The sequence below is a fragment of the Anser brachyrhynchus genome, assembly GCF_964034855.1.
Source record: "Anser brachyrhynchus genome assembly, chromosome: 2".
Lineage (NCBI taxonomy): Eukaryota > Metazoa > Chordata > Aves > Anseriformes > Anatidae > Anser > Anser brachyrhynchus.
In genome coordinates this window covers 2,253,347-2,280,126 of record NC_137695.1, presented here as the reverse complement: position 1 = coordinate 2,280,126, position 26,780 = coordinate 2,253,347, and the positions used below count along the sequence as shown (strand labels likewise).

The 26,780-nt window shown below is 47.0% G+C and overlaps 2 protein-coding genes across 10 annotated transcripts in view; one reads left to right on the top strand and one right to left on the bottom strand.

Annotated features, from left to right (window-relative positions):
- Window positions 1-26,780, bottom strand: part of ALS2CL (ALS2 C-terminal like) — a 66,681-nt gene that overhangs the window by 27,731 nt on the left and 12,170 nt on the right. The window contains exon 1 of one of the 7 annotated variants that reach the window (XM_080583389.1): window positions 16,154-16,455. The exons of 2 other annotated variants lie outside the window; for them this stretch is intronic. In XM_080583389.1, the coding sequence (XP_080439515.1) occupies window positions 16,154-16,156 (3 nt within the window). In that variant the 5' untranslated portion in view covers window positions 16,157-16,455. Of the gene's footprint in view, window positions 1-7,171; window positions 7,823-8,921; window positions 9,064-9,349; window positions 9,845-9,959; window positions 10,520-16,153; window positions 16,456-26,780 lie in introns of those variants that run through there. 4 more of the 7 variants (XM_080583394.1, XM_080583393.1, XM_080583390.1 and 1 more) reach the window with 4 other exon arrangements.
- TMIE (transmembrane inner ear) overlaps window positions 17,084-26,780 on the top strand; it is a 41,449-nt gene continuing 31,752 nt past the window's right edge. For 2 of the 3 annotated variants that reach the window (XM_080583420.1, XM_080583418.1), the window contains exon 1: window positions 17,084-20,619. In XM_080583420.1, coding sequence (XP_080439546.1) covers window positions 20,442-20,619 — 178 coding nt within the window. In that variant the 5' untranslated portion in view covers window positions 17,084-20,441. The remainder of the gene's footprint in view (window positions 20,620-26,780) is intronic. The other variant, XM_080583419.1, reaches the window with a different exon arrangement.

Here is a 26,780-nt window from a genome sequence, read left to right as displayed (position 1 = left end):
GTCAGCCCAGAGTTAGGGGTGATACAGCACCATGGAATAAGGGACATTTTGCAATTTGGATGGTTAAGTGGCCCGGTTTTAAGTGGTTGCTCAGGTCCAAACACGACTACATATTACATAGATGAACGACAGTATTTTCTCCTTTGTAACCACTGCCTCTTAAATTTCATTTGTCTGAAAAATGGGAAGCATTAAAAAATTCCATAATCTTATTAGTATGCGAATTTTCATACATCAAGCTCCACGTGACCATAAGGCTATTTTTTGCAGCAGCATTGCTGAATTGTCCCAGAGGAAAGCTCTGTGCATGCAACCAGGTCAAAATGCTGGAATCCAGACTCCTCCTCGCCCCTCCCAGAGAGAGCAATTGAACCAGGAAAAAAGCAAAACAAAGCAGCAGCCAGACAGCCCTCACCCCACAGCACCAGGAGGACAGGGCAGATAGCGAAGTTTATTTTCCACCACCGCTAATCACCCTGTCTTGTAGACACAAAGATAAAGTTGTTTCTCAAAGGTACTCGAGAGTGTTCAAGCTTGTTGCGAATTTCTAAGTGTGAGTAGCTTGCTTAATCAGGGAAAAAGAATCAGGTTGGATATGTGACAGCATTGCGCTTTCAGATGCTTCAGCAGAACAGCAGGCAGGCAGTGGGGGTGGTATTGCAATCACTGAGTAACTGTCTGGTGGGTTTTCATATTTTTTTTATGCCTGACTGCTTTCTCTCTCTCTCTCTTTTTTTTTTTTTTGGAGAGGGAGGGAGGATCACTGCTGTAAGAGGGGCGCATCTGGTCCTTTAGTTCTGCAAGAATAGGTTTTAATCCAGGCTGAACAAAAAGAATAGATGTTAGGTGCCAGACTCGGAAAGACTTTCCCAAACTCGTCTCCTACCAAAACAGGCAGAGAAATCACCCAACCATCACATACAGGTGGCTTAATGAAAAAATGAAAATTGCGTGGCTCAAAGTAGGGGTGCAGATACCCACGGCTTTGCTCCACCAGCCAGGATAGGCCATGACCAGGGGGCTGAGGATCATACATGCAACACCAAAGGAATATCACTGCCACAACCTAAGGCTAATCTGATTGTTTCCGCACTGGAAGGACCAGAGGGGCCCTACCAGGTGTCTGGGGGAACCTACTGGGCTGGATGTATTGCTCCTTCCAACCATGAGCTTCTCCTCTCAGACCACCTGCAGATCCCATAGCCGATCACCCATGAAGTCCCAAGCTCAGACTTTACTGGGACATCCCCAAAGCATCCCTGTGGTGCAGTACATGGGCTGAGAAATCCCTGCAACAGCAGCACTGTATAGACACCCAAGCTAACTGCAAGAAACAGAAGCTTGTGGACCGTCTTTTCTATTATAACCCGGTACAGAGTTAACATGGTGTGTTGTTCTTTTTGGTGCAAAAAGTGTTTGGTGTGTTCTTTTTGGTGGTGCTGGTGGGTTTTGTGCTTTTTTTGGTGGCGGTCGTGATTACTATTATTATTTTTTTTAAGTAATCATGTTCTTGCCCTTCCAAGGAAACTTGTGGGCTAGTTCCAGCCCTAACACAACAGTTTAGGCTCATTTGCTGAATGACTAGCACCAGTCACATTTCAAAACAGCCCTTCTGGCACCACAGAAAGACCTAAATTGCCACATCCCCTCACCCAATAAGGTAAGCACAAGTCTCAGACATCATTTCCAGGCTTTCCCCATCAACTCTGTAAAACAGCACTTGCACACGTATTCCAGCTCAGTCAGGCAGAGGGGATTTGAAGCTCGTCACCTTGTGAACAAAACCAACGTTGACTCAGCCACAGGGCGCAAAGGAAACAATCAGGATGGTCTGGGGCGTGCAGAGGTCACATTGCACGTCTGCACACCTGAAAACTGAACAAGTGCAGTGGTGCTGGGTGTTGGGACCCGGCTGTCACAGTCTTCCTTCCCTCTGCCTGGGTTTTTGTAATTCTGTGTTCGAGGAAGGGCAGGGCAAGCTTGAGCAGAGCTCCTGTGAAGCCCATTCAGGAGGTTTTATTCTGATCTTCACACACGGCTTTGCTGTTGGTGGGGTGTCAGGACCACTAAAGACAGTGCACCCCTCAGCCAGAACTGCAAGATGTGTGCCCCCAAGGAAGGGTCCACCCGCTGTGCACGGCATGACAGCCGCTGGTTTTACGTGCAAAAATCAGAAAGTTTCCTGTTAGGATGAAGATCCCCAAAAGTCTCCGTAGGGCCTGCTAGGATGGAGACTCCCACTGGCAAAACACAGCCACCTACCTGCTTCAGGCTCCTATGAAGAACGGTGAGATCTCTCTAGGAGAACATTTTCCAAAATAGAAGAGGTTTTTGTTCCCTCTGCCTAAATGAAGGTACAGGAGAGCCATGTCTGCAGTTAGAGAAGGAACACAAGCAGCAGTATTCACTCAGAAACAAGAAAGGCTTTGAGAAACAGCATCTGTGGGAGTCTCTGGATGTCTGAGGCCTGTCATGTTCTTGGCCTGTTTGCCATGCATGACAACGGGGGCAGAACAAAGGGCGATGGAGAAGCTAATACGAGCATAAGCAGTTCCCAAGCATCCAACAGACTGAGCAGCCTGGATCATCTGGAGGAGCATTTGTCCTCAGCAGGGTCTGTCCAAAACTGCACATTGTGACAGCAAAGCACATCTCTCGAGGAGCCACAACAGGAAGTTACACCCAGTTGGAGGAAACTGGTGGAACGGTTAGGAAACCAAGCAAAAAAGACATTTTGGTGAACTGCTGAGCTTTGTTTTCAGCTCTGTGGGGTCTGTAGCTCCGAAGCAGCTGTTCCGCCATGAAGATGTCTGGAAAGCCCCTTAACGTGAGACATGGCACAAAGTTTCTCCTGGAAACACATCCAGCCAGACAATCCAATCACCTCCTCTACAGTAAGGAACAAACTGGATCTTCACACAGGGACTGTTCATTTTCCATCTTCCTCTTGTGAATCCCCTTCTACATTAAAGTTAATATTATCAGTCCATAAAAACACTCCATTAAAACAAAGACTTCTCAGACAGGAGAAACATTGCAAGAACAATGCCAGATTTAGGGAGCACTCAGGACATCATAATACTGAACTTCTTGGGATGTAAAAGCCATGACCACATTTGCTTTAGTCCCTCCAAGTGATCTCTTCCCTTTCCCTGCATCGGCTGTCCTACGGGACATTGCACCACTGAAGCCCTTCCAACCTCTTCCATCCTTTCAGTTCCTGATCTTTTTACTATCAACAGCCTCAGAAACAATGCCTATCCGACGCTTTGTCACGTCCAGTCCTCAAACAGGCCAAATTTTCCCTTTCTTGTCCTTTGAGAGGCAGTCAAGTTATTGCCATGTAGCTCAAGACGTACCATCCTGCTACAGAGCATGTCCAAGTATAAAGCTGCAATAATTCAAGCTGTAGTCCAGAAGAAAATAAAAGCAGCCTAAATTGAAGCCAAGAGGTACTAAAGATACTTCTCCATCAGAGAAAACCCTAAACTCTTCTCTAGATACCACCTTTCAGTCTGTAGTTCACTTTCTCTCATGCTGGTAATGGTGTTGCTTCTCACTAAAGCTACTAAATCCCTCTGAGGATGCAATATAGAGCATGAGCACTTACACTTGGACTGGTAAATGCCCTTCCACTTAGCAGCAGGTTGCAGCCTGAAGCATTTGAAAGCAAAAAGCTTGCTGGGGCTTTCAAACCACCCTGTCTTCTAGGAGCCCAGGACACACAATTCCTCCCCCACTGTTAACAACTCACTTTTCCTTTGCACGACCATTATACTTTTCCCCATGCAGTGTATAGCTCTAAAGCATGCACATCACAGAGTAGAATACCATAGAGTTCTGCACAAAATCTGCCATTAAATTTGTCAGATTGAGTTCTTACAGATCAACGCTTTCTGTCACATCACAGTGATGCTTTGAGATAAATATAGGGACCTTAAACTGAAATGAACATAGACCTAAGTATGTTTCCTCCCTTTATTCAGCTGAACGCCTGTGTCATCATGACCAAAAAAAAAATATTTTTTTAAAGGGGAAAAAATGGAACCATACGGGTTCATCTTAACGTGGGGAGAATGAAGGAAAACTTTGTTTTAACTTGGACCTAGCCTTCTCTGCCACATAAGTTTTTAGCCTAAATCAGTTCCCCAGGTTTATTTAATGCACTGGCATATAAACATGCCCACAAGCAGACTGGGATATCCTTCTTCATTAGCAGCGCCAGCTCAGAGTCCATAAATTCAGGAGCTCCTTGGGCCATGGGAGCAAACTCTGGTGTCCCGTGCTGAGACACTGCTCCTCTCTCAATCCTAACCTTTACTACTTTTCTCTAAGGACCAAGTTCCTCATGCAGCTAATTATATTTCCAAACGACATCTCCCCTCACGTGTCATGCTCCAGCTGAGTCTGCATTCAGGCCAGCACAAAGACCATTTTGTCATGCGAAAAAACAGTTCCAAGCTTTGTTTAACAACACCAACACTCTGGAGTGAATGCTCCCGTTCAGACTCTCTCGTCAAGCCCCAGGATGAATTAGCAACCAACTTACTGGAGCCACCTCATAGCCCCCAAAAACACACAATGTGCAAGAAATAATTGGGAATAAATAGGGCAGAAAGACAATACAACCCCAAATCCCAGGACAGCCCTTAGCATTGAACAGAGGGGGAGAACAAAAGAGGTAGTAGTTATTTAGATTAGACTTTAGCCCAGAATACAGGGAATGTGCAGATGCCAGCAGAAGTCTGGGTGCGAAGGAACTAGAGGGTCTGGTTCAAACTTTTCTTAACTAGGGGAAACTGTTGAGCAGAATAACAATAAGAGAAGGTAGACACTGTTCATGACATTATTTGAAAACACAAGAAAATGAACAGACCCACCAAGACTCTCCCCAAGGACGAGATCCTCAAGCTAGTGGTCCAGGTTGTCACAGAGCTGAGGCCACACAAGATACGTTAGGACCACAGCACAACCTCCTCTGCCCTCAAGCAATGGGGCCAGCTCAGGAGAACCAGCAGGATGTCCTACCTCGCTCACCACCTCTAATTAAACTGTGGAACTCACTGCCACAAGAGTCTGTTGTTGCTATGAGTGTCTTATACGTGCATTCAAAAGCAGCTGGACAAGTCCATGGAGGAAAAAAATCAATTAAAAGCTAATAAAAACAAAGACATCAACTCCAGCCCAGGAAGTCCCTGAGGAGGTGAGCACATATGGAGGAAGTACTACCACAGCCCTTTCCAGTTTTTTGTGTTGTACTTCTCCAGACACGATGTTCTGCTTTATCAGAGGTGAGGTAGCCTGACTTGAGACTGCTGATTTTACGCATCAGCCATAAAACCATTTGTTGGTTGCCTCCATGGTAGGACCTCAGGCAATAAGAGATGAAACAATGCAAGGTAGTAAAAACATGAACCAAGTTAAAATCTCAGCAGATTTAGGATAACAGCGTGCAGCCAGGAGCTTAAGGAGGGTCAAACAAGATAGCAGTACTCTCTGCAGAAATGTTAGTAATTCATTTTTCAGCCCAAGAAGAAGTTGTGCCCCCCTCCCCCCCCGCCCAGACTTTTGTCTTTTTCAATCTTCAAAACAGGAAAAACAGGAAGCTCAGATAAGCATGCTCACTCATTTTTATATATATATTTTTTTTCCCTAAAAACAGGGAATGCAAAAGCTTTACACAAACATTAACGGACCCAACATTTTTTTTTCTTTCTTCCCCAAATCCAAACTGGAAGTTTGTTTCTCTTCCTTAGGAAGCTCCCTCTGAAGGCCAATAAAAACAAATAGAAAATTATAGTTGACCTCAAAAAGACAAAACCCATCTGCCCTTTTTGGCTGTCCAAACGCTGAGCTACCTGCCTCAGACCCTCTTTGTAACCAACATAGATAGGAGTCACATGAGAAGCTCAATTTAATTCAGCCTAAGTGAGATGAAGGGACCTTTGGGCATGCCTTGTCTGTTCACTAGCTACAGAATTAAACAGTTAACTCCAATAAGACATTTTACTTTTTGACAGCTAAGGCTAGAGAAGATCACTCTCGCCACAATTAGAGGATATCATTTAAACGCTGTAAATAATGAGACAAGTATGATAAGGCATGCAGGTGAAGTGTTTATTTAGTGGTTTAATCCCTTATGATCCTGTACCTCCCATTATCGTTATCGTTTGCAAGCAGCATTCACAAGTGGAAGCAGAGCTATTCTGACCCTGCAACTGATATGCAACACAAAATGACTTGGAGACGCTAGATGAAACTCCAGGCCAGATGTGACGTAGCTGCAGGTTGCCTAGGGGCATCTAAGGAAAGGAGACCATGAAAAGAGCAAACTCAATAATTCACCATTGGAATGAGAATATTATAGGAAATTTTGTACAATTTTGTGTCACAGCTTTGGGAACAGGAGCTCCTTTATATTTGGACCTGTACTCCGCATATGCCAACTCTACTTTTCCAATGCAAATGGGCTTCAAAAAGCAATATAAATGACAGAGGTGCTACACATCTGACATTCAGAATATGTTACCATCTTTATCAAAGCACTTTTGAGTCACTCTCAGAGTATGAGCTGGAATTGCAGCCTTTAAAACAACCCAGAGGCACAAAGTGTATCACAGCAGTGTCCCTTGGGACAACAGGAGAGCTGATGGTACAACTGCTTCATGGACAAGATGGAGCTCGATGTATAGTAACACCACCACCCTGCTCCATCCCTTCCACTCAGGACCTCCAGAAATTGAGTAGGACCACAGAAGCTTTCATTTCCTCTGTGCTAAAAGATGGGACCATCACAAAATTGTTACAGCAGTCACCTATGAGATGGCTGACTTCACCAGATATTCACAAGGAGGCTCCAGATCCATCCTAGGGCTGCCCTGACTCTCCTCTCATCTCAGACACATTTCATAGAATCATAGAATGTCCTGAGTTGGAAGGGACCCATAAGGATCACCGAGTCCATTTGCTTACACTCAAGGCATAATACTCAAAGGTATCAAGGTGTCACGATGAAATGCAACTTTCAGGGCCTCCCAGATCTGCCCTACTAAGTGACCCAAGGAAAGCCTAAAAACACGAAGCCTTTAGCACGGCATCCCCAATACCTGCCAGAAACAGGGCAGGGCTGAAGCCCGTACAAAGGAAGAGGAACGGAGACAAAAAGACTTGCCTGGATTAGTGTCATCCCTGCACTCAGCCGTTCTCTTTTTGGATTCCTTAAGCTGTCTCCCGGCCAGGAACATTTACACCAAGCCCGACTGAGCAACTGCCAAATTTTTCCTCCTCCTGTCTCTAGAGCTCAAGGCCTTTACCAAAGACTCGGTGCAGTAGGAAGTTCCCAGTGGTTAATCAAAGCCTTCAGGTGCTCTTGGAGGACAAATTACAAGCCAGCGAAGGCAGGACAGACCTGCACAGAGTCACCAGCTCTCCCTAACCTCTGATCATCATTCCAAGACGCCACAGCTCACTGAGGCGCTTTGAGTGCCAAAGCCCAGGTCTTTTGATGACCTGAAGAGCTGGTCAGAAGTCCTGGCAAAACTGTTTCACAATAAAATTCCTGTTTGTTGAGCCCCAAGTGCTTTGCATGAGCCTCTTCCAATTCAACAAGAATGTAAACAATGCCCAGCCAGGTCAGGCCAGCGGCCCAGCTAGTCTGGCACTAAGAGCAACAAACGTGAGCTTGGCCTTCTTCTGAGGTCCATTCCCCTTGTATTCCCCAAAGAACCAGCTGTTGAATTAAGGATCTCAAAGGGTACAAACCCTACTGCTTCCTAGAATCTGCTTATGGACCCAAATTGATCATATCCCTCTTGAATGTGCTTATATATTTTGCCTCCAAAAGGCCCTACCGAATTGAAAGCAGGGTCTTGACAGACAATTCTGCCTATTTTCCTTGAAAATCCTCAAAAATCTTGTCTTGGAGCTTATTGGGAGTTGAAGTCATTGCAGTAATGACACAGTGAAGTCGAGGAAGCAGCTGCAAGGTCGAGGAAGCTTCCTGGCCATAGGAAATTTCCACAGACAAAGAGAGACAGCTTTGGTTCAGGTCCAAATTAAACCAAGCTAAAGCTTAAAAACACAATCCCTCCCATGAACTGCAGCTCCTCCTCTTCTGGCTCTAAACACCTAGTTGTTTGGTCCTTTTAAGAAACCTGAAATGTGTTACCATTCCCCTATAATTGGGCCTTTGACCCAGACTTTTCACTTAACACCTAAACCACCTGCAAGCTTTTGACTGCTTCCCTCCCTTGCAGAAACCCAGGCAAGCTTATCAGCCTCTCTCCCCGTGACTAATTAGCTGGGTATTGGTTTCTTTACTCCGCCAGGCAAGCTGTGCAAACCCAGCATGAACGCACCGTTTCCAGCCTTGCTTCATCAGGCTCACATTGCCAGGGAAGGCTGCCTGCTTGCCTGGCACGGGTGGAAAATCCCTTCCTAAAACAAGGAGCAAGACCCAACACAGGGGACGGGGCAGCTGCCTGCAGGAAAGGGACCCCATGTGCATGTGCTCTCCAGCATCTCTTTCTTGAGGACACAAGGTGAAAGCAATAAGAGGATTTAATGGCCCAGGACTGTCCTAGGAATTAAATACTTAAGGATGTTGCACCTCCTTCAAGCCAACAGATGAAGCACGGGGTGCACGCACGTGCATTTTGCACTCCAGGAAAATGCACTCCACACCTGTGGCCACCTGCACAGGTATGACTTCTGCTTTCAGAAAACACTCCCAAGCTTTACGCTGCTTCAGGAGTGTTATCCGTAAGACATCACCTTCAGCAGTCCCCTTCAGCCTGCTACAGCCGATCTCACACCCTTCCTACGCTACACGCGAAACTGAGCCTCGGGATTAATGGGAACACAACCGACCAACGAACACGGGTCGCAAAACCCAAAAATAACCAGCGCGTAGAGCAACGTACCTCACATAAGGCGGCCAATTACAACTCCCCTGTGCTAAGTGCTACGGCAGCAGCTCCTCCGAGCTCCCGAGTCCTGAAATACCCGCAGCTCCCAGAGCTGCCGCTCTCCCCTCCCACCGCTCCCTCCCACGTCCAGCCGCCTCCTCTGCCGAAACACAAATCTGGGCCTGTTCATTAACTGAGACACCCACAGGGCCCGGAGAGACAGTTACGAAACCTGCGTAAATGGGGTTTCTACAGCAATTACTTGTTATTCACTCTTTTTTTTTAAAAAAAAAAAAAGATTGAGAGATAAGCTCTTGCAGCACGTGTTGAAAGAAAAGTTAAAACGCAGGAAACTGCAATTGAAAACAACAGGATATATATATATATTTTTTTTTTTTTCTGTGTGCAGTGGCAGTGCTCAGCTTTGATCGCTTTTCACCTACGATGCATTTCCATAGCTGTTTGCCGAGTGAAGCTCCTCTACGTTTCTCCTTGTTCTGCCGGTCTCTCTACTCTCGCAACTTCTGCACTTGCTAGAGCCCACAGGAGGCAGGCGGAAGCCCTGGGAAACGGGACTTTTCCTGCCATTCAGAGCCTGCTGCTGAGAGCGTGTGACAGGCTGCATGTGATGCATGTGATGCATGCAGCCTGTCCTCTGCTACCCCTCAGCCAGCAGCAATGATTTCCCCCTCCTTTTATTAAACAAAAAATAAATATACAAAAACAACAACCAGTGTCCTACCCAGCCCACCTATAGGAGCTCTCCTACAGCACAATCCCCATGTTTTTCCAATCAATCCACAATTAGCAAATCCCCACAAATGTTTTGTCAAAGATGTTTTGCTGAAGCTGCAGCCCCTGCCGCATGCTCACCCTCTGCACCAGGAAAAAGTAAATCCGCAGTCCAACAGCAGCCCCGTGCCCTCCCCTTCTGCTTCAGAGCATGAACAAAGCCCCATTCTTTCCCAGGCCCTCCAACATCTTCCGACTCAGCGGCTCGCCTCCTCCTTGGCTACGTGACCTCAAGGACTTTCCCAAGCTCGTGGCACTCACTGCGGGCAGAGGGATGAGGACGAGTCGGCTTCATACAGCGAGGACGCACAGGGTGGAGCAGGGGACAAGAGGTGCCTCGATCACCCTTTGTTCGGAGAGGTTCTTCTATTGTGTTGGGTTCCTTCCTGCTTTCCCAGACTCCCGGGTCTTTTTTGGATGGGATGTGCCCATAACTCACCGTTTAAATTAGTTTGCATGACAGGGGCAGGCAGAGCAACAAGCCCCATATGCAGCAGGGAATGATACATACCAGGGCAGAATGCAGCCAAGGGAATGGAAAGGATGAGTGAGTGATGAGTTCAGTGCCGGCCTCCTACCTGCTTTGCAAGCTGAGACGGCAGAGAGCTGGCGACCAAGGCTCCAGCACTATTACAGACCTTTCCCTGCCAGTCCAAGGTTGGGAATTAAATCAGATTTCCCACATCCCAAGGAAGTGCTCACCCACCAGGTGGGCACCTCGCCATTCAAGACCACTTGAGCCTCAAGTCTTTACAAGGTCTTTGCACAGGTGCTTGAGGCCAGGAGGATTTTCCAGCCTCCAGATCCTGTAGGAACAGGGGTTTCTCCCTGATGGTGCTTATGATTGTGCCTCCCCTCCAAAGAGGGTTGAGAGATTGCACTGCTGAACACCTTCCTCACCGAGCATGCAGCCTGGGGACCCCAGCACCCCAGCAGCAGTGCGTGAAAAGTCCAGGAGCTCTGCTCCATGCTGGGACGATAGAGAGCCCACCTCAGAGCTAAAACCTTCAGGTTCAACCCATTGAGGGCATTTAGAGCGGGACTCAAGCTGAGCTTCGCAACTTGGCCAAGTGTGTCTTGGATTCATGTTTCAATCCCATTATTCCTTTTGACTCTAGCCTGGTAAAGCTGTCGTGAGAAACTGCTGACAGCCAGGTATGACAGTTTGCTTTTGGACATCTTTTTCTTTTGCTTGCATTTCCTATCAGGATCCTGTTTCTAGCCATTCAATTAGTTTTCCTGAAATGCACAGAGCTGGAAGAAATGTCACATTCAGTCTGAGACCTCCAGGCTGGTTCTCAGCCTTAACCCCATAGGACTGCAGCAGAAGCCCCAAGCTCTGACATTTGCCTCTCTGCACTTCAGCTCTGAGACATCCTTCCTGGATGTGGACAAGGCAAGTTATCATCCATGCAGTCCACAGATCTGTTTTTATCTTTTTAAAAAATAAAATGTAGACTTAAGAGACTTTCACTTGGGGAAAAATAAAAATAAAAATCAGGGACACTTTGAAAGCCAGAGCTTTCTCATTTTGACAAAAGGAGTCCACACCTGGAGTTCTCTGAAGCCTCTTCTACCAACAATTCTTATTAAATAAAGCCAGTGGTTTTCCACAGAAGTCTTTAAAAACCTTCCCCATCAGATCTAGTTCCATTATCTGACCAGATTGTTATTAATGAAATTGTCTCTGGCTATCTGCAGCCGCAGATCTCAAATACAAAGCTCGTGCTATCATTTCCAGCAGGAGCGTAGGGGATGCCAGCAGCATTCCTTTGTCTCCAGCCAGCAGTGACAGCTGCTGCAGGCTTTATATTTTGCTCTCCTGCTTGACCACAGTTGTAAGCCTTTGTTTCCAGCACTCGCAAGCATAACTCTGGGGAGTGCTGATTAAAGCCAGGCTTAAAACCATCGCTAGGAATGACCGAATATCACTCGAGGAATCAGGAGAGAGAATTGCAGTGCAGTGGCACCAAGTGTGCTGTCTCTGAGAGATACAGGTGTGCTCTTAAATAGATTATAGAATTACAGAATCATTTAGATTGGAAAAGACCTCTAAGATCATCCAAGCTGGCATTCAACCGTCTGTGGCAATTAAAAGCACTTGCCCCTCTAGAAATACGGAACTGGCTCTGATCAAGAAAACCAAGAGAAGTTCACCTTGCTCCTTGTGCTTTGGGTTTTTAGCCATAGAAATGGCTTCAACAAATCTCATCCCAGCTTACAACTGGTGAGAAAAACCTCTCCTGTCCTTCAAATACGGCCTCCCTGAAACAAGCAGCATTTTCCATCAAGGAGGGGTTTTGTTGTCGCTGTCATTTTGGTTTGGTTTTAAGCAAAGCCTATTTATAGCTCATGTTCCTCTATGGAAACTGGGCACATTCCTGAGTTCTGGGGCTGAGATGCTGACTCAGCGCTGCTGGCCAGCACATCTTTCTATCACCACGGCAATACCAGCCCATGTTACAAGAACCAACCATGCTGGAAATAGCTGCCTTATGACTCACCCAGTTACAAGAACATCCTTGACTCTGCCAGCTCCGATACGGGGTTACTGAAGCATGCCCCAGAGCAGCAGCAAGCAGTCTGCACCCTCCAGTTCTCACAATGGCACTCAGCTCCTGCTTACCTCTGGGCAACGCCTGTTTTAAGATGCGTACAAAACATTTTTCCCCCCAAATGAAAGACAGTTTCCCCTAGCATAAATCTCAGTATCAAATAGTTTACCTTTCCTTCCAAAAACCTTTTTTTTAAAAAAAAATCAGCAGTTTTGACCACTTCCCAGTGCATCCTAAGAGTTTCAGGTGAACGTCAACATCAAAGCAAGAAGAGTTGAAAGATTAAAGATGGAATAAAAGCCTCAGATGGCACCAGGCCTGTATTCCCAGCCAGCACCAACTCGATGTGTCTGTCGCATTGCTGCAGGCATGCCCCGGGACTGTCTGAGGCTTTGGCAGGGACGAGGGCAGTTGTAGCTGCTGGGGCTGCATTGGATCTGCTCTACCTTAGTCAGATCTGACACAGCACCCACCCCAACAAGGAGCAACGAGCTGCATTTTGCTAATTCACTCACCCAGGAGACTGATGTAGAGGTGGATTTCAGACACAAGAACGTACTCTCACTCCTGGGCCTTGCAAGCCCAGAAACATGGTATTTGTGCATGCTGTTGGGAAACTACACGTGGAAACAGTAGCTAGATGTGTGTAATTATTTATATCTCATGCAAAAGGACTTTCACAACCTTCTTGATTATCAAACTTGTCCTGGTTCTTTTCACTGAGTCAACACAAGTTTTTTTCCCCTAAAGGGTGAGAGAGGTATGCAAGGCAGGAGTGGTTAGAAAACAAGGTACAGAACTGGGATCGACAATGAGTACAGACATGTTTTCTACATCTGAGCAACGATTCACTAGCAAACCAGTACAGCAATCAAACACTTTTAGAAATTCTCCAGATTCATGTCAGCATGCATAGAGAATTCAGGTAACACACAGTCACGTGTAGGCATCTGTATTCACGTCCACTTGAGATGGAGCTGACCATCAGACAAGACCAGGGACGTACTCCAACACAAGACTGGCCAGAAGCATGACCAGCACAGAACAAGCATAAGAAGAAAAGGTACAAACATTTTTTTAAAAATTGTATATTCCACACTGAGATCTTTCCTTGGGTAGAAAAGCCCCATGAAGAGTTATGGGGCTAACTCTTCCTACAACCTCCAGTCTCAATGTCTGCTAGACAGGCTCAGGTTCAAACTAAATGTCACAGTGTTGGTCCCACACAGACTCTCAGCTTGGAGAGTCAAGAGAATTGATCCCTGGAAGTACGCCCGACCTACACATTTCAGTTTAAGTTGAATGGCCTTCACCAACCTGGTTCTCTCTAGGGTAAGGAAGAGATGGAGGGGGGGAGGGGGGGGGGCAAAAAGGAAAAAAAAAAAAAAAAAACAGGAGCCCACTGGCCATCACCATAATGGACTAAACATTGATCTTGACTGAAGGACCAAAAAGTGTCCAAGCATAACATGCATTAGCCTCCTTGTGCCTGTTAGTCATGCTGTACCAGTTCCTTACCCCATTGGACAAACTCCACTTGCAGCAAGGTGGTGCTGGAACTGTTCAGCAGCTGGTCCCAAGCCGCACCAACTGGTCCCATTCCCTCCCCATCCCACATGGGGCAGAAGATGAGCCTGTGAAGGCAGGACAACCAGATGGCCGTGGCGATGATGGTTACCACGTCAAGGCGCACCTCCCTCCATGCGACCTGTGGTACCTGTCTCGTTGGGGCCCATCAGGATGCCTGTATCTAACCATAAATACTTTCGAGACGTCAGGGTGCTGCATTGCTCTTAGGACCTTTGGAGGCCCAAATGATTTGCAGATACTTTGGGAAGACCAGGGTCACCTCAGAAGAAGGTGAAGGGAAGACTTCTGTTGCAGCAAAACCCTCATCATGTCCAAGATGAGATCAAGTGCACTTGGGACACCATATCACATGAAGTTACGTGACTAATGTGTTTACTGGTCATTAAAGCAATTCTAATTCTCACTCCACAGAACAAAACAGATCAGAAATACCCATCCATGGAGCAGCTACCTTCTACAGTGCCAGCTGGCCAGGCTGAGAGGCACAAGAACTCTGTTTGATAATTACTTTTCTATAACAACAAACATAGAAACAATGAAGACTTCTTTAAATAAACCCATGATGCCCACTTCCTTAGAGGAATAAAATGTGACTTGTGATTCAAAACTATTTGTTGCTCTGTAGTAACTTCTCCAGCCAAATACCTTGCTAAAGAGGAAAACAAACACTGGCCTCTGGCAGTCAGCCTGCTACATAGGAGCTGATATACGTGCAGGAAGCCAGAAAACAGGAAAACTGGCAAAAAGAGGCCTACATTCCTATGGCAGCACCAAGCTGTCATCTTTCAGCTCAGAACTGCTACTTCTGGGCAAAGGTGGTTGAAAGTGGGAGCCTTTCAGTAGCTGGATGGATGAGCTTCCAGAAAACTGTACAACACTAAAAAAGGATTGCAATGCTTTTTCATTGTAGCAGAATGATTATAGCACTTCAGGCTTTTAAAACAAGGTGGAATTTGACTGGGTTGGAGCAGAGAGGTGACACCAGTGAGGTAAGCAAGCACATTTCATGAGCCCCTCGGGGCTGCAGAACTGCCCTGCTGGGGAATGGCACCGGGGTCTCCAGTGCTTGACCGTAGAGGAGGACGGTGACTTTTACCAGGGCCCTTCCAAACGCTCTCAGCTCGGTGTCACAAGCCCAGCTGCAATGCTGGGACCTTCCTCCCACTCCTGGGCAAGCTCTGTCATATGCAGCCCGTCGGTGGATCAGAGGAACCCAATAGCCAGAGGCGGCTGGCACGTGGGGCACGAAAGAGGATCAAGGGTACGTGGGTACACAAGAGCCTCACTGAAGGAGGGTGTAGAGCCGAAATCAATTACATTTTCTTTCCCAATGAACGAGATGTTTCTGACCTGTGGCCAAGACGCACGCTTATCACCCTGCTGGTGATATCTGTATCTTAGTGATCTTTGGTGATTATCTGTATCACCTGACAAAGCCGCCCTCTCCTTTGGGAGGGCTGGGAAGGGCTTTCCCTGCCCGCAGACACAGGCAGCGTGGGAGCAGATGACAAGGGGTAGCCAGCACAAGAGCAAATCAGGAGAGCAAAGCAAGATTTGGCCCAGTCATTCCCCCAGTACTATCCCTCCTGGTTCCCCAAACCTTCGTGGGATAGCAGCACAAACCAGACCCATCAGCAATCCACCTTAGCAGTAAAAGCAACGAATCAGTACAAAACCACCCAAAGAGGTAGAGCTGACCAGGAGCAGGTGACCTTTCTTCTGTGGCCCTCTCCTTACCTTGGAGCAACCTTCCCATACCACCAAGATGGCCACATTTGACTTCTCCCTTCAGTGCCTCAATGGGGATAGCACAGTCCTGTCCCACCGAGCTGGAAACCACCTACAACTTCATGGCACGTCATCTACACAGGTCCAACAGCCCAGAGACACGGTGCTGAGGAAACAAAGGCACCTTGTCCAACAGCACCGCAGCGAATCGCACCACTAAGCCCTGATCCTGCCGTACATGCCCGGGTGACTTTGTGAATATTTGTCTCTGTGCGGCAACAAAATTGGTAACGTTCCTGTTTTACAGAGGCAGAGATGGCAGGATTTTCTGAATTCAGCCTCTTTAAACTGTCCTGTGTCTTAAACGTGGATACATCCTCTCCCAACCCTATGAAATACCCTAACACCAAACTCCGGAGAGAGACACTGAACATCACCCTGCTTCCAAAGCTGTAACCGCCTGAACTTTGTCACAGCACGGAGCCAAATATTTAGCAACAGGACCACAGCATCCCACAAGACCACCTCGGTAGCATCTCCCACCTCCAAGCGTCACCTGAGCAAAAAGCCCCCCTGGCTTACCATGGGTTGAGCCGTCAGCCGGGACACGCAGCCATGTGGGTGGAAAGCTGAGCCGGGTGATGAAAACTGCCCGCTCTAACTTTTCAGCTGCTTTATTTACTCATTTTAAGAGGAAAGGAAAAAAAAAAAATCAAGGAAGTAATGTTCCTCTCCCAAGGTGCACCGCAAAACATTCTTGGTAGACATGGAAACCCCTGGCGGGCTGCCAGTCCTTGGCAAGCCTCCACATTAACATTTCAGCAAGCAACTCAACACTGGGATGGCTTTTAGGGCATTTAAAGGGAAACGGCAGCCAGGGGCGGGCGACGCGATTGCTGCTCCCCGTTGGCAGGCGCTGGGGCTGCTTCTCTGTTTGCCTTCAGCTCCATGGGGAAGTTTGTCACGTTTCTGTCGTACGCAGGGCAGGCAAGTTATGGCAGAGCTGGGTGAAAATGAATGCAGCCTCCTCATTTCTCCTACGAGAGAGGTTCCCTAGCTGCAGCCTGCAGGGACACAGGATGATCCTCATATACCTAAAGGGAGGCTGCAAGGACGAAAATATCTTCCTGTGCTCTGGGGATTAAGCGGCAGCAAAAAGTATTTAAGAAGATCTATTCCTCCCCTGCCCCAGGGCTGCCTCTTCTTTGTTCAGGGTTGGGTTGGAGAGCAATGGGGAGCTGGGAGCTTGGTCTGGTCTCCCTGGAGGTCTCTAGACACAGCAGGGAGAACATGAAGCCTCGCCGCAAGGAGAGCAGAGAAAGCCTGGGAGTGAATGCTTGGGGGCACAGGGGCTCTGGGGGTGGTTGGACAGGAAAGGAGACCCTCCACCTTCCCCCAAAATCCCTTCTTCCCACTTATTCAAGGATATTCTGTGTGCACGCACACAAGTTTCCCACTGGCCAGTCCCTCGGGTTTCCACCAGCAGTGCCTGTGAACAACATCACGGCGTGTACGTGAGCGTGAGCACTCAGCCGGACCTCCTCACAAGGGATGCTCATGTTAGAAAGCTCTTTTAAGAAATCCCAGGTACGTGGCCAAGATCTATGCTGATAAAGCCAGAGAGAAGGAAGGAGATTTACTGCCCTGCTCCCTGTTGACAGGCTTGGGACATTTCCAGACCCCAAGTCTCCCGTGGCTCTTCATCCACTTGTCCATCAGCCCAAATGCAGGCAGCCCATGGGATAGCCCCAGGGGATGAAGGAGAAGATGAGGCAGGCAGGAGCCACATCTCCATCTCCTTTCAGTGCTTTGGCCCTTGGGGTTTTGGCTGCAAACACTGAGCAAACTCGTACAGTTCAGGGCTGATATATTCTCCAAAACACCTTTGTGCAACACTACCACCATCCCAGCAGCTCGCAAGCTGGCATGTCTAACAAGATCCACCTCTCATTTATTTCCCAGGAGGATACAGAAGACAGGCTATAAATAGGAGGCTGATGAGTTTAACAGCACCTGAGGTTTTGCGAGGAGATTGGTGGTCATCCAGTAATCGGTGAGCACGTAAGAGCGCGTGCAATCTGGGCTATGATTAACCTTATCCAGTGAAGGGTCACTGCTGGTAAAGATGTACATGGGAAATGACAGCTATTTGCCATCTTTGCAAAGCCCACTTCCTCACTGTTGCTAAATTCAGAAGTTTTGCAACACTTTTTCTCTCTACAAAACATCCTTGAGGGGTTAGGTCACCGAACTGAAAGTAAATGCTTGCATCGGAGTTTCCTTGCCTTCCCTATCATGAATGAAAATAAAAATAAAATTAAAAAACCAGCTCAAAGAGATAGAAGATCAATATGAAACGTTATCATTTAAAACCCCAGCGGGAGATTCTGCTCTGACCTGTTCAAGGTATTTTCAAATCATCCCAAGGAAAAAAGCCGAAACAAAGTTATGAAGTGCTGACAGGTCTGGAGTCTGCAAAAATCTGCCCTTTTTTTTTTTTTCCTCCCTGAAAACTAAAGGAGGCATTCAAGTTCAGTGATCCATATATAGAATAAGAAATATGAAGTCTGGAAAAACATGATTTTTTTGTTCTATTTTCACATAGCTCTTGGTGCATTATAAAAAAAATAAATAAATAAAATGATAAAAAAAGCCCTACACCTCTTGACAGCCTACGAATAAAAGGGTAGGTGCAGTGTTCAACTCCCAGCCCATGGACAAGGCACTGATAATAAACTACAGCCTGGAAACAGCACCCCAGAGGCTTCAGAGGATCGTACTGTGTTTGACCCAGGGCCCAGCAGCTGCATTCCCAGACTCCTCTTCATTCTTTTTAGACCATTTTTTTCTAAAGGGAAGCAGTCCCACATGCAGCAGAGCTGGCAGCATGGTGTGCCATGGATTTGTGCCCCCTGGTTGCATGGCAAGATGTGGGTACAAACCAAAGGTCCCTGGGGTTCGGATGGAGGTACCAGCTCTGCTCTCATGCCTTTCTTCCATGGGGACAATAACCCCATGGTTAATAATAACAAATAATAACAAAACATAGCTTTTTACCCAATATCACACTTTTAAAATGCAATGCACCAAAATTCAGCAACTCCCTGACCTTTATCCCTTGGCCAGTTTCAGCTGAATTAAAACAGCAGCAACAAGCTGCAAAAGTCCAGAGGAGGGAAAGCAGGGCAGAGGAAGGGAGAGAGAGGCAAGAGAATCTATCTTGCCCAGAAACCCCATTTCCTTATGAAATCAAGCTGAAAAACGTTAAAACCAGCTCAGGAACCACTGCTGGGGATCCCAGAGCCCCAGGCAGGATTTTCACAGGGTGAGGGAGGACCAAGCTGTACAATTTCTAAGACAGATGCGCAATTTTCCGCCTCGATGCTGCCACCATCTGTTGTCTGCTGACCAGACCTCACCGGACAGCATCCTGCTTCACCTTTCCACCGGACCCTATCCTTACACCGATTTTCCAAGCATGCAATATCCCATCATCTCATGAGCCAGAAGCCAGCAGAAGCAGTCACCGTGTGAACCTGCACGAAGGCAGCAGAGAGCCTAATACTGCTTTTCCTCCAGCGCAGTGGATGCATTGTCACCATTCCATATTCCTCCAATCTTCACAACCTAATCAGTAGGCAGGCCTTAAAGCTGGTCTGCCTATTTGAGCTTATAAAATATTAATTTGCTACGTAGCTATTTCTCCTGAAACTGCACTTAGTTCTCTGAAAGTGCTAGAGGGGAGTAGCAGAAGTGACTAGATCCTCACAGATCTCGTTCCTTGCTTTCTTACCTAAAATCCCAGGCTTCTCCCAGCACAGAATATGACAAATAACATGAATACTTTGAGTACGGGAGAATACACTTAACTCAGTCATCTCAAAATACAACAAGACAGGATGGATACAAGGCCTCCTGTGGCTGGATCATGACATTTCAAAAGCAAACAAGCCCAGATCTTTATTTCTTTAGAGTTCTTAGTAATAAGACATCAAAACTTTATGTTTCCTATAGCAATGGAGAATGGAGAGAGATTTTTAAACAATTTTGTGGTTCCTGTTGGCTCTCTGGTAACTGGGCTCAAAACTGGACCTTTGAAAACAACTCTCCTAGTACTGTGAAAAGAAAAAGCTTCCTAGTCCCAACACTCAGTGTTTCCTCTGAAACAAGAAAGCTGAAGAGTTCATCAGCATGTGCTCAGTGCATTCATCAGGGCTTGATCTGTAAGATATTTTTAATCTGGCAAAGCAGGTGTTTTAACCCATTTTGTTCACTCTCCTCCTCATCCTCTTTTTCAGTCTGTGTCCCAAGGTTTGGCTCTGCTGCTCTTCCCAGTTGCCTTCCACTCCCCCTCAAGACCTGAAGGCTAGGCGAAGTTGCAAACTGCAGCAACGCATCCCCGAGATCCTTCAGGGATGAACGATGCTCTTAAATCCCGAGACACTAAGTGCTCATCTCCAGTAACACGGGGCTCTGCTAGCACAGGGCAGCTGCGGTGCTGTTGATGCATCAGCTTGGCTTACAGCCCTTTTTCATTAGGGGAAGAGACTGCTCTCAACAGGCAGGGAAGGAAAACAAGAGCAGGAGAGCTGGAATCAGTCAGGCAGCTGTAAAAAAAAAAAAAAAAAAAAGAGAGAAAAAAAAGCCAGGGTCCTAACAAGTGAATCGCTTCCCTCTCATTGGAGCAGCTCTGAGCACTGCTTTGCTCCCTGCATCCCCCCTGCACAAAGCCCCGGCGGAGAAGCAGCAGAGCACCCTGTAAGCGACACCAGCCTAATTAATTAATTAATGACTCCTGTCTCTGTGGCTGCTGGGCTGGGAAGGAAAGCAGCAAAGAAGGGCCAGGACAGCACGTGACAGCTTCTGGTAAATGCTGAACGCCGCTGAGAGCCGGCTCGGTTATTCATCACCTCTCCTGCTTTGGGCTACAACAGCACCAGGGAAGGAAGATGGCGTGGGATCCACCCTTACAGCATCCTTTCTTCTGGATGAAGCCTTCTTCCCTCTTCTTGTCGTGCTCCAGAACTGCCATGGCACAGTTAATCGAGGTAAGAAGCAACGTGCTTTATGGATCAGGGGGTTTATGGGTGTCCAGAAATCCTGTTTTTTCTATGCAGGTTACCCAGGGAGGGCAGGTGGGGCAGAAAGCAGGGAATTTAAGGTGGCTCCAAGGAGTTAGAGGCTCCTTCGGGTGATATTTGTTGCTTTCTGCAGGCCCAGCCTATAAAGAAAGTGCTTTTAAAATGCCAACAGCTGATGATGATCACAGCTGGCACTTAACTATTCCTTTTATCCCCAAAGAGGAGTTGAGATAGCACAGAAAGTCCCAGCACAGCATCTTCTAGCACAATACTCCCTGTCCAACAAGTGCCCCACATCAGGGGCTCAGGGACAGAGGAGGACCAGACTTGACCCAGGTGATCCTGTCCATGGATGTACCTGTCCACAGTAAGTGGCTGGGCTGCATTTTTCTTCCTCTGTCTTCCCTCGTTTCCTCTAGCTCAGCCAAAACACTCCCTTTGGAGGTGATGCTCTCCACCCACTGCTGCCCTGGCGGCAGTTACAACTTCACTGCTGACATTTTCAGAAGCAAGTCTTGTCCAGAAGGCGGCCCCCTGAAATTACAACTGCCAAAAATTGAGCAGCCCAACCATTTTCAACTTTTTCAGTAGTTTTCCAAACTAAGGAAGCCTGAGCCACACTGGAAGCAGCCACTGCATTGGTCTGGGGTCAGAAGCTCAGTGCTACGGTGCTGATGAGCAGCGTGTTCATCCAGCAGGGCTCGCTTTGCTCACGTTTCTGATTGTTTCAACTAAAACTTGAAGCTGTGCTGATGTGTCTGTGTTAAGGGCTGTAACAGGCTAGCAGAAGAACACCTTGTTTCAGCAGTTGAAGAGTTAGCATCCCTGGCTGCCCTGCCCCTCACCTGGCCTCACCTCAAGCCAGGTCTGATCTCCATAGCCCTTGGTCTGCAGATTTTAACAGTTTGTCTCCAACACAGAGGCAACAAGAGCCATGCTGAGTCTGTATCCCCACCCTACAGCCGAGGTCCTGCCTCATCTTTCCAGATGTCTCAACTTAAATTTACTTAATACAGTATTTTAGTACTGATGGGTCTATCAACCCATCTGACCTTATATATGGTATAACATCCCCAGCAAGCCAAACAGGAGCCTATAAGCTTTGCAAATGCACATACACCCTGATGTAGACATTTTCCTGAGCTGCTCAGCCTACAGCAGCTCTCAAGGTGACTGGCCAGGCAGAACTTTCTCTTACAGAGCACATTTAACAAGGCATGCTTCACTGAAGCCAGGTTGGTGTGCAGACTCAGCTTCCACCTCACCAGGAAGACTTAAAAAAGAAAAAAAAAATCTTGCCATTTCCAAACACCGAGACAGCCACGTGAGTAAGCATTCTGACACCCTCAGTTTGAAGATAGATGTTTCAAAGACACACATTTTCCAGAATTTGTCCTCACGCCAAAGCAGAACAAAGATAAATGTCAAAACTAGGAAAATCGTTATAAAACAGGTGTGATTTTTCATGTCTGTTTTACTTATACCAGCCTCTCTGAAAAACATGGCCACTTCTTATAGTGTGCTGGAGGGAGTAAATCTTGTCTGGAAACTCGAGCTGCAAAACAGGTTAATTACCAGGTATCCAAAAAATGAGATTAGATGAACAGCCAGTTTCTGTATGTCTTAAGGCAGATGAATTACAGGCTGCTCCAAAGCTCTGCAAGGACTTTTTTTTTCCCTCAAATAATTATACAATGCAGTTATCCCAAATAATTCAATTTATGCTAAGCCAGCGCATCAGAGCAAACAGAGGGAGGGTCAAAGGGACTGGACATCAGGGCATTGCGTGAGCTCAAAAACACCCCACAACAAGGAGGACCGAGGAACCAAGACCATGATCTTGTTTAGTGACGTCCAAGCATTTTCAAATGCGCAGACCTGTGTGCATTTTCCACTTGGGAGAGAGGAGGCGTTAAGAGCCTCTGAACATGACTTTGTTGGTTTTTTTCCTCTGCATCAGCTCACCTCTAAGAGGCTTGGAATAGGTATGAATTTGGACCGTGAGGTGGGAATAAGTAGCAGGTGTTTGGTGTCCAGCACATGGTTCAGTCAATTATTCCCTTATTGAGTCAAATTCTGCATCTGCCATATCTTTAGCAAGTTCTTAGTCTCTCGATTGGTGTTTGGAGCTCCGTACTTAGAAGGTAAAACTAGATCCTAGGCAGTTATGTAAAAAATTCTTCAGAAGTTTCATCGGACTAGAAGTTGTCACCCCCTTTTTTCTACCAATATAACAAGAAAAATAAAGATGTTTCTGATCCCCCCACTTTCCAGCTTAGACTCCATACAAAAACTGCGATACAGATTAGATAGCAAGGAAAAAAAATAAACTACTTTTTCTACTAGTTATGAATAGTTTCAGTTTATATTATACTTAGTGGTATGTTGTTGGGCTCGAGGGACGGTAAACCTCATTTGTAGCCTACAAGTGAATGTGATGGATGTGACTCTGTATGCAATAGTCTAAAAATACCTGTGGGTGATTATAGTTCAAAAGAAGGTAGGTGAAATTACCAGGTGGACTCCTGCGGTTGATTTCCCATGTGAATGCATAGATTTAACCCAATAGCTGACAATAAAAAGAACAAATAGGAAAATAATAGCGCAGAAAAACATGCACAAGCAACACACGATGATTTAAGAGAGAAGCCTTAGCTTTAAGAAGGGCATCTTTAAGGAAGATACAAGCATTTCGGGCCAGCTGGATTCAAAATATTATAGAAAATTACAAAGCTGTTTTCTGGAAAGTTCCTTATCATGATCCATTGGAGGAGATGTGTTGGGGACTGGCTCGCTGCGCGTAATCACATTGATATCATGCAGCTGCAAGATAAGGAAATGGCGGATTACCGCACCCAGCTGGTCTAGAGAAACAAGAGCAAAGACACGTACGCAAGGCTTGTCTGGGAACTCTTGTGAGAAATCCCAGGCAATTAGAAACAATGATAGTAGAGGGCATACTGCCCTGGGAGTTATAGTTAGATTAGAAATGGGAACTAGCGGATAGAAGAATGCGAAACTAACAGATAGGGCAGTAGATGACGCTTACCAATAAGGAGCTTGGCTTTTGCAATATGTATGAGCTAATTATCCTGTACACGATAAAAGACAATTGAGCTATCCATTAAAGCTGAAGCATACTTAACACTCATATTGAGCGTTTGTGTCTTCCCTCCGTCGACAACAAATGGCGCCCGAACAGGCCTTGCTGGACGAGAACCCTGAACGAGTAAGCTGGTATTAGGCGACGGAGTACAAGGGGAAAGCCGGTTCTGACTACGTAACCTGGAATCCGCGGAACATAAGATTGGGGCGAGCAGAAGGCGACTTGGGAAGAGCGCCCGGGACGAACCCATAGCGGGTCCCGCCGGAACGCCGCGAATGGAAGCTTTCTACGGGGGCAACGGCACCGTGAGTAAGCATGGGGAAACAAGCGGCAATTAATTTACTTAAGTGCTTTTTAGAAAAGCGTAAGACACGCTTTGCACGGGGGCAACGGCACCGTGAGTAAGCATGGAGAAACAGGCGGCAATTAATTTACTTAAGTGCTTTTTAGAAAAGCGTAAGACGCCAGATATAGATTGTCATAAAGAATTACAGGGGTTAGTGGCCTATGGGGTGGCGAAGGGCTGCTTTGTTAACCCTGACACATTGTTTGAGGAGGATGAGTGGCGTAAGTTTGGTGATATATTGTTTGAGGAACTGATTAGTGAGAATAAGACGGCTAAGAAATTGGCAAAGCCTTGGCGGGCCGTCACGAACGCTTTAACGATATATCGGGTAGAGCAGAAAGTGGCAGCCGCTGCGACACAACGGCTGCGCAAAACGATGAGGGCAGATGAAGAGACCAATCCGTACCCCCTCCCTCCATCAGTCCGGCAATTCACTATGAAGGCCCCCGGGGGAGGGGAGGAGGGAGCACAACCCAGTGTGCCTCCTCTACCCCCGGCCCCCGGGGGAGGGGAGGAGGGAGCACAACCCAGTGCGCCTCCTCTACCCCTGGAAACTCCCGAGGGAGAGGCGGCAGGCGAGGGGAGACATAAGAATCCATTTTTGAAAGATATGCGACTTGAATCAGGGGGGTCGGAGAGAGCAGGACTCTGGGCGAAAATAGCAGGGGAGGCGTTACGTGAAGGTGATGTGGGGGCAGCGACAGAGCTTGTAGGCGCCTTCCCCGTGGTGTATTCTCCACCAGACGCCCAGGGCCAGATAACTGTTACTATGACAAATCTGGACTGGAAAATACTGACCCAATTGCGTGCCACGGTAAATGAGTCAGGAATACGTGGGGAGCCAACGAAACAGATGTTAGACTATCTGTGGTCCACTAACGTGTTGCTCCCCGGCGACATTCGTAATATCATGAAACTAATACTGACGCAGCATCAGATCCTGCTGTTTAATGCCCATTGGCAATCAGCTTGTCAGGAGGAAGTTGCGGTGCAACGTCAGCCCGGAGATCCATTATACGGGGTCACGCTGCATGAGCTTTTGGGGGTAGGGGAAAGTATTACTCAGGGACTGCAGGCTAGTCAGTCGCAGGTATTCGCCGCCCTTGCCCCCCTGCAAAGTGGAAAAGGACCTCACTCGTCGAGAAGACCTGCACTACGCTGCTATCGGTGTGGCATCGCGGGTCATATGAAGAGGCAATGTGGGACGGCTAGTGTGTGGTGTCCCTCTTGCCGATCTAATACGCATAATGAAACCGCTTGCCGGCGGAAGACCCAGGGAAACGGGAAGACCAGCGGGAACCGCCGCCCCGCGATGACACAAAAAGCGGCTTTTCCCTCAACAGCGGCGGCAGCTGCGGAGACTCCAACCGAGACGAATCCTTTCACCTCCAACCAGCCACCAGAGGGAGCCTGGGGATTGGACTTGGCAACCGCAGTAAATGTGACTTTGATGGACAATAAGCCTGTTGGGGTGAAAACAGGCGTTATGGGACCTGTAAAAATTAATAATGAGCCTGTTGGAGCACTTCTGATTGGAAGGTCATCGGCGACATTAAATGGGGCTTTAGTGTTAACAGGACTTATTGATAAGGACTTTACTGGGGAGATACAAATTATGGTATCAGCCATGTTCCCTCCGCTACATATACCGAAGGGAACTCGATTGGCTCAATTGGTGCCTTTGCCACACTTGACTGAAAATGTTCCCCCACTACATAATCAACCACGAGGATCGAGAGCGTTTGGATCGACGGGAGGAATGGCGATGTTGACAATGGGATTGAGACAGAATGTGACCTCTCACACAAGGGGGTTCGAAGCTAATAGCAGCTATTGCAGGTACAACGACACCACCAACACCACCATGGGGGCATACGGGAACGAGTCAAGCACATGGCCAAGGCAAACTGCTAAGGCCTTACCACCTGGTATATTCCTGATCTGTGGAGATCGAGCCTGGCAGGGGATTCCAGCAAATGCACACGGTGGGCCATGCTATTTGGGACGCTTGACTTTGTTTGCCCCTGATCTACATAGTCAAGAGCTGCGAAACATTACTCGACAATGGAAACGCCGGACGAGACGCAGTCTAAAAACCTTGGGGAGTGACTGCGATGACCAGGTCGAACTCTGGGGTCCTGCTGAAAGGTTCTTTTCGGCGGCACTTGTGCCTGGAGTGGCTGTGGCTCATGCTATGGCTAGTCTTGGGAAACTAGCTTGTTGGGCTGTAAAACAAGCAAATGTGACATTTGAAAAAAAAAAAAAAAAGGAGGGGAGAGAAACTAGCTTGCACATTTTAGGTCTGTGAAATTTTGTGAGAATTTTTTCCTGCACTGGACAGTTGAGAAAAAAAAAAAAAAAAAAAAAAAAAAAAAAAAAAGGGTGGAGACTTGAAACTTGAATGTCCCTTCCAACTTTTATATTTAAAACAAGACTAGAAAATTGAAGACTGTTTTTCACCTGTACAAAGAAATATTAAAGGGTGGTCTTAAAATTTGAGCATTGGTCTGGAGAAAAACCATGGTGTTTGTTATGGACAATTAACTGTTAAAGTTATTGTAAGTTATCTGTATTTAGCAGAGTATTTTCAACGAGTGATCTGAGCTGAAATTGGAGACTATTAGTAAGTTATGTTTGGAAGTTTTAACTTCAATGAAGTAATTATTTGCTGTGAAA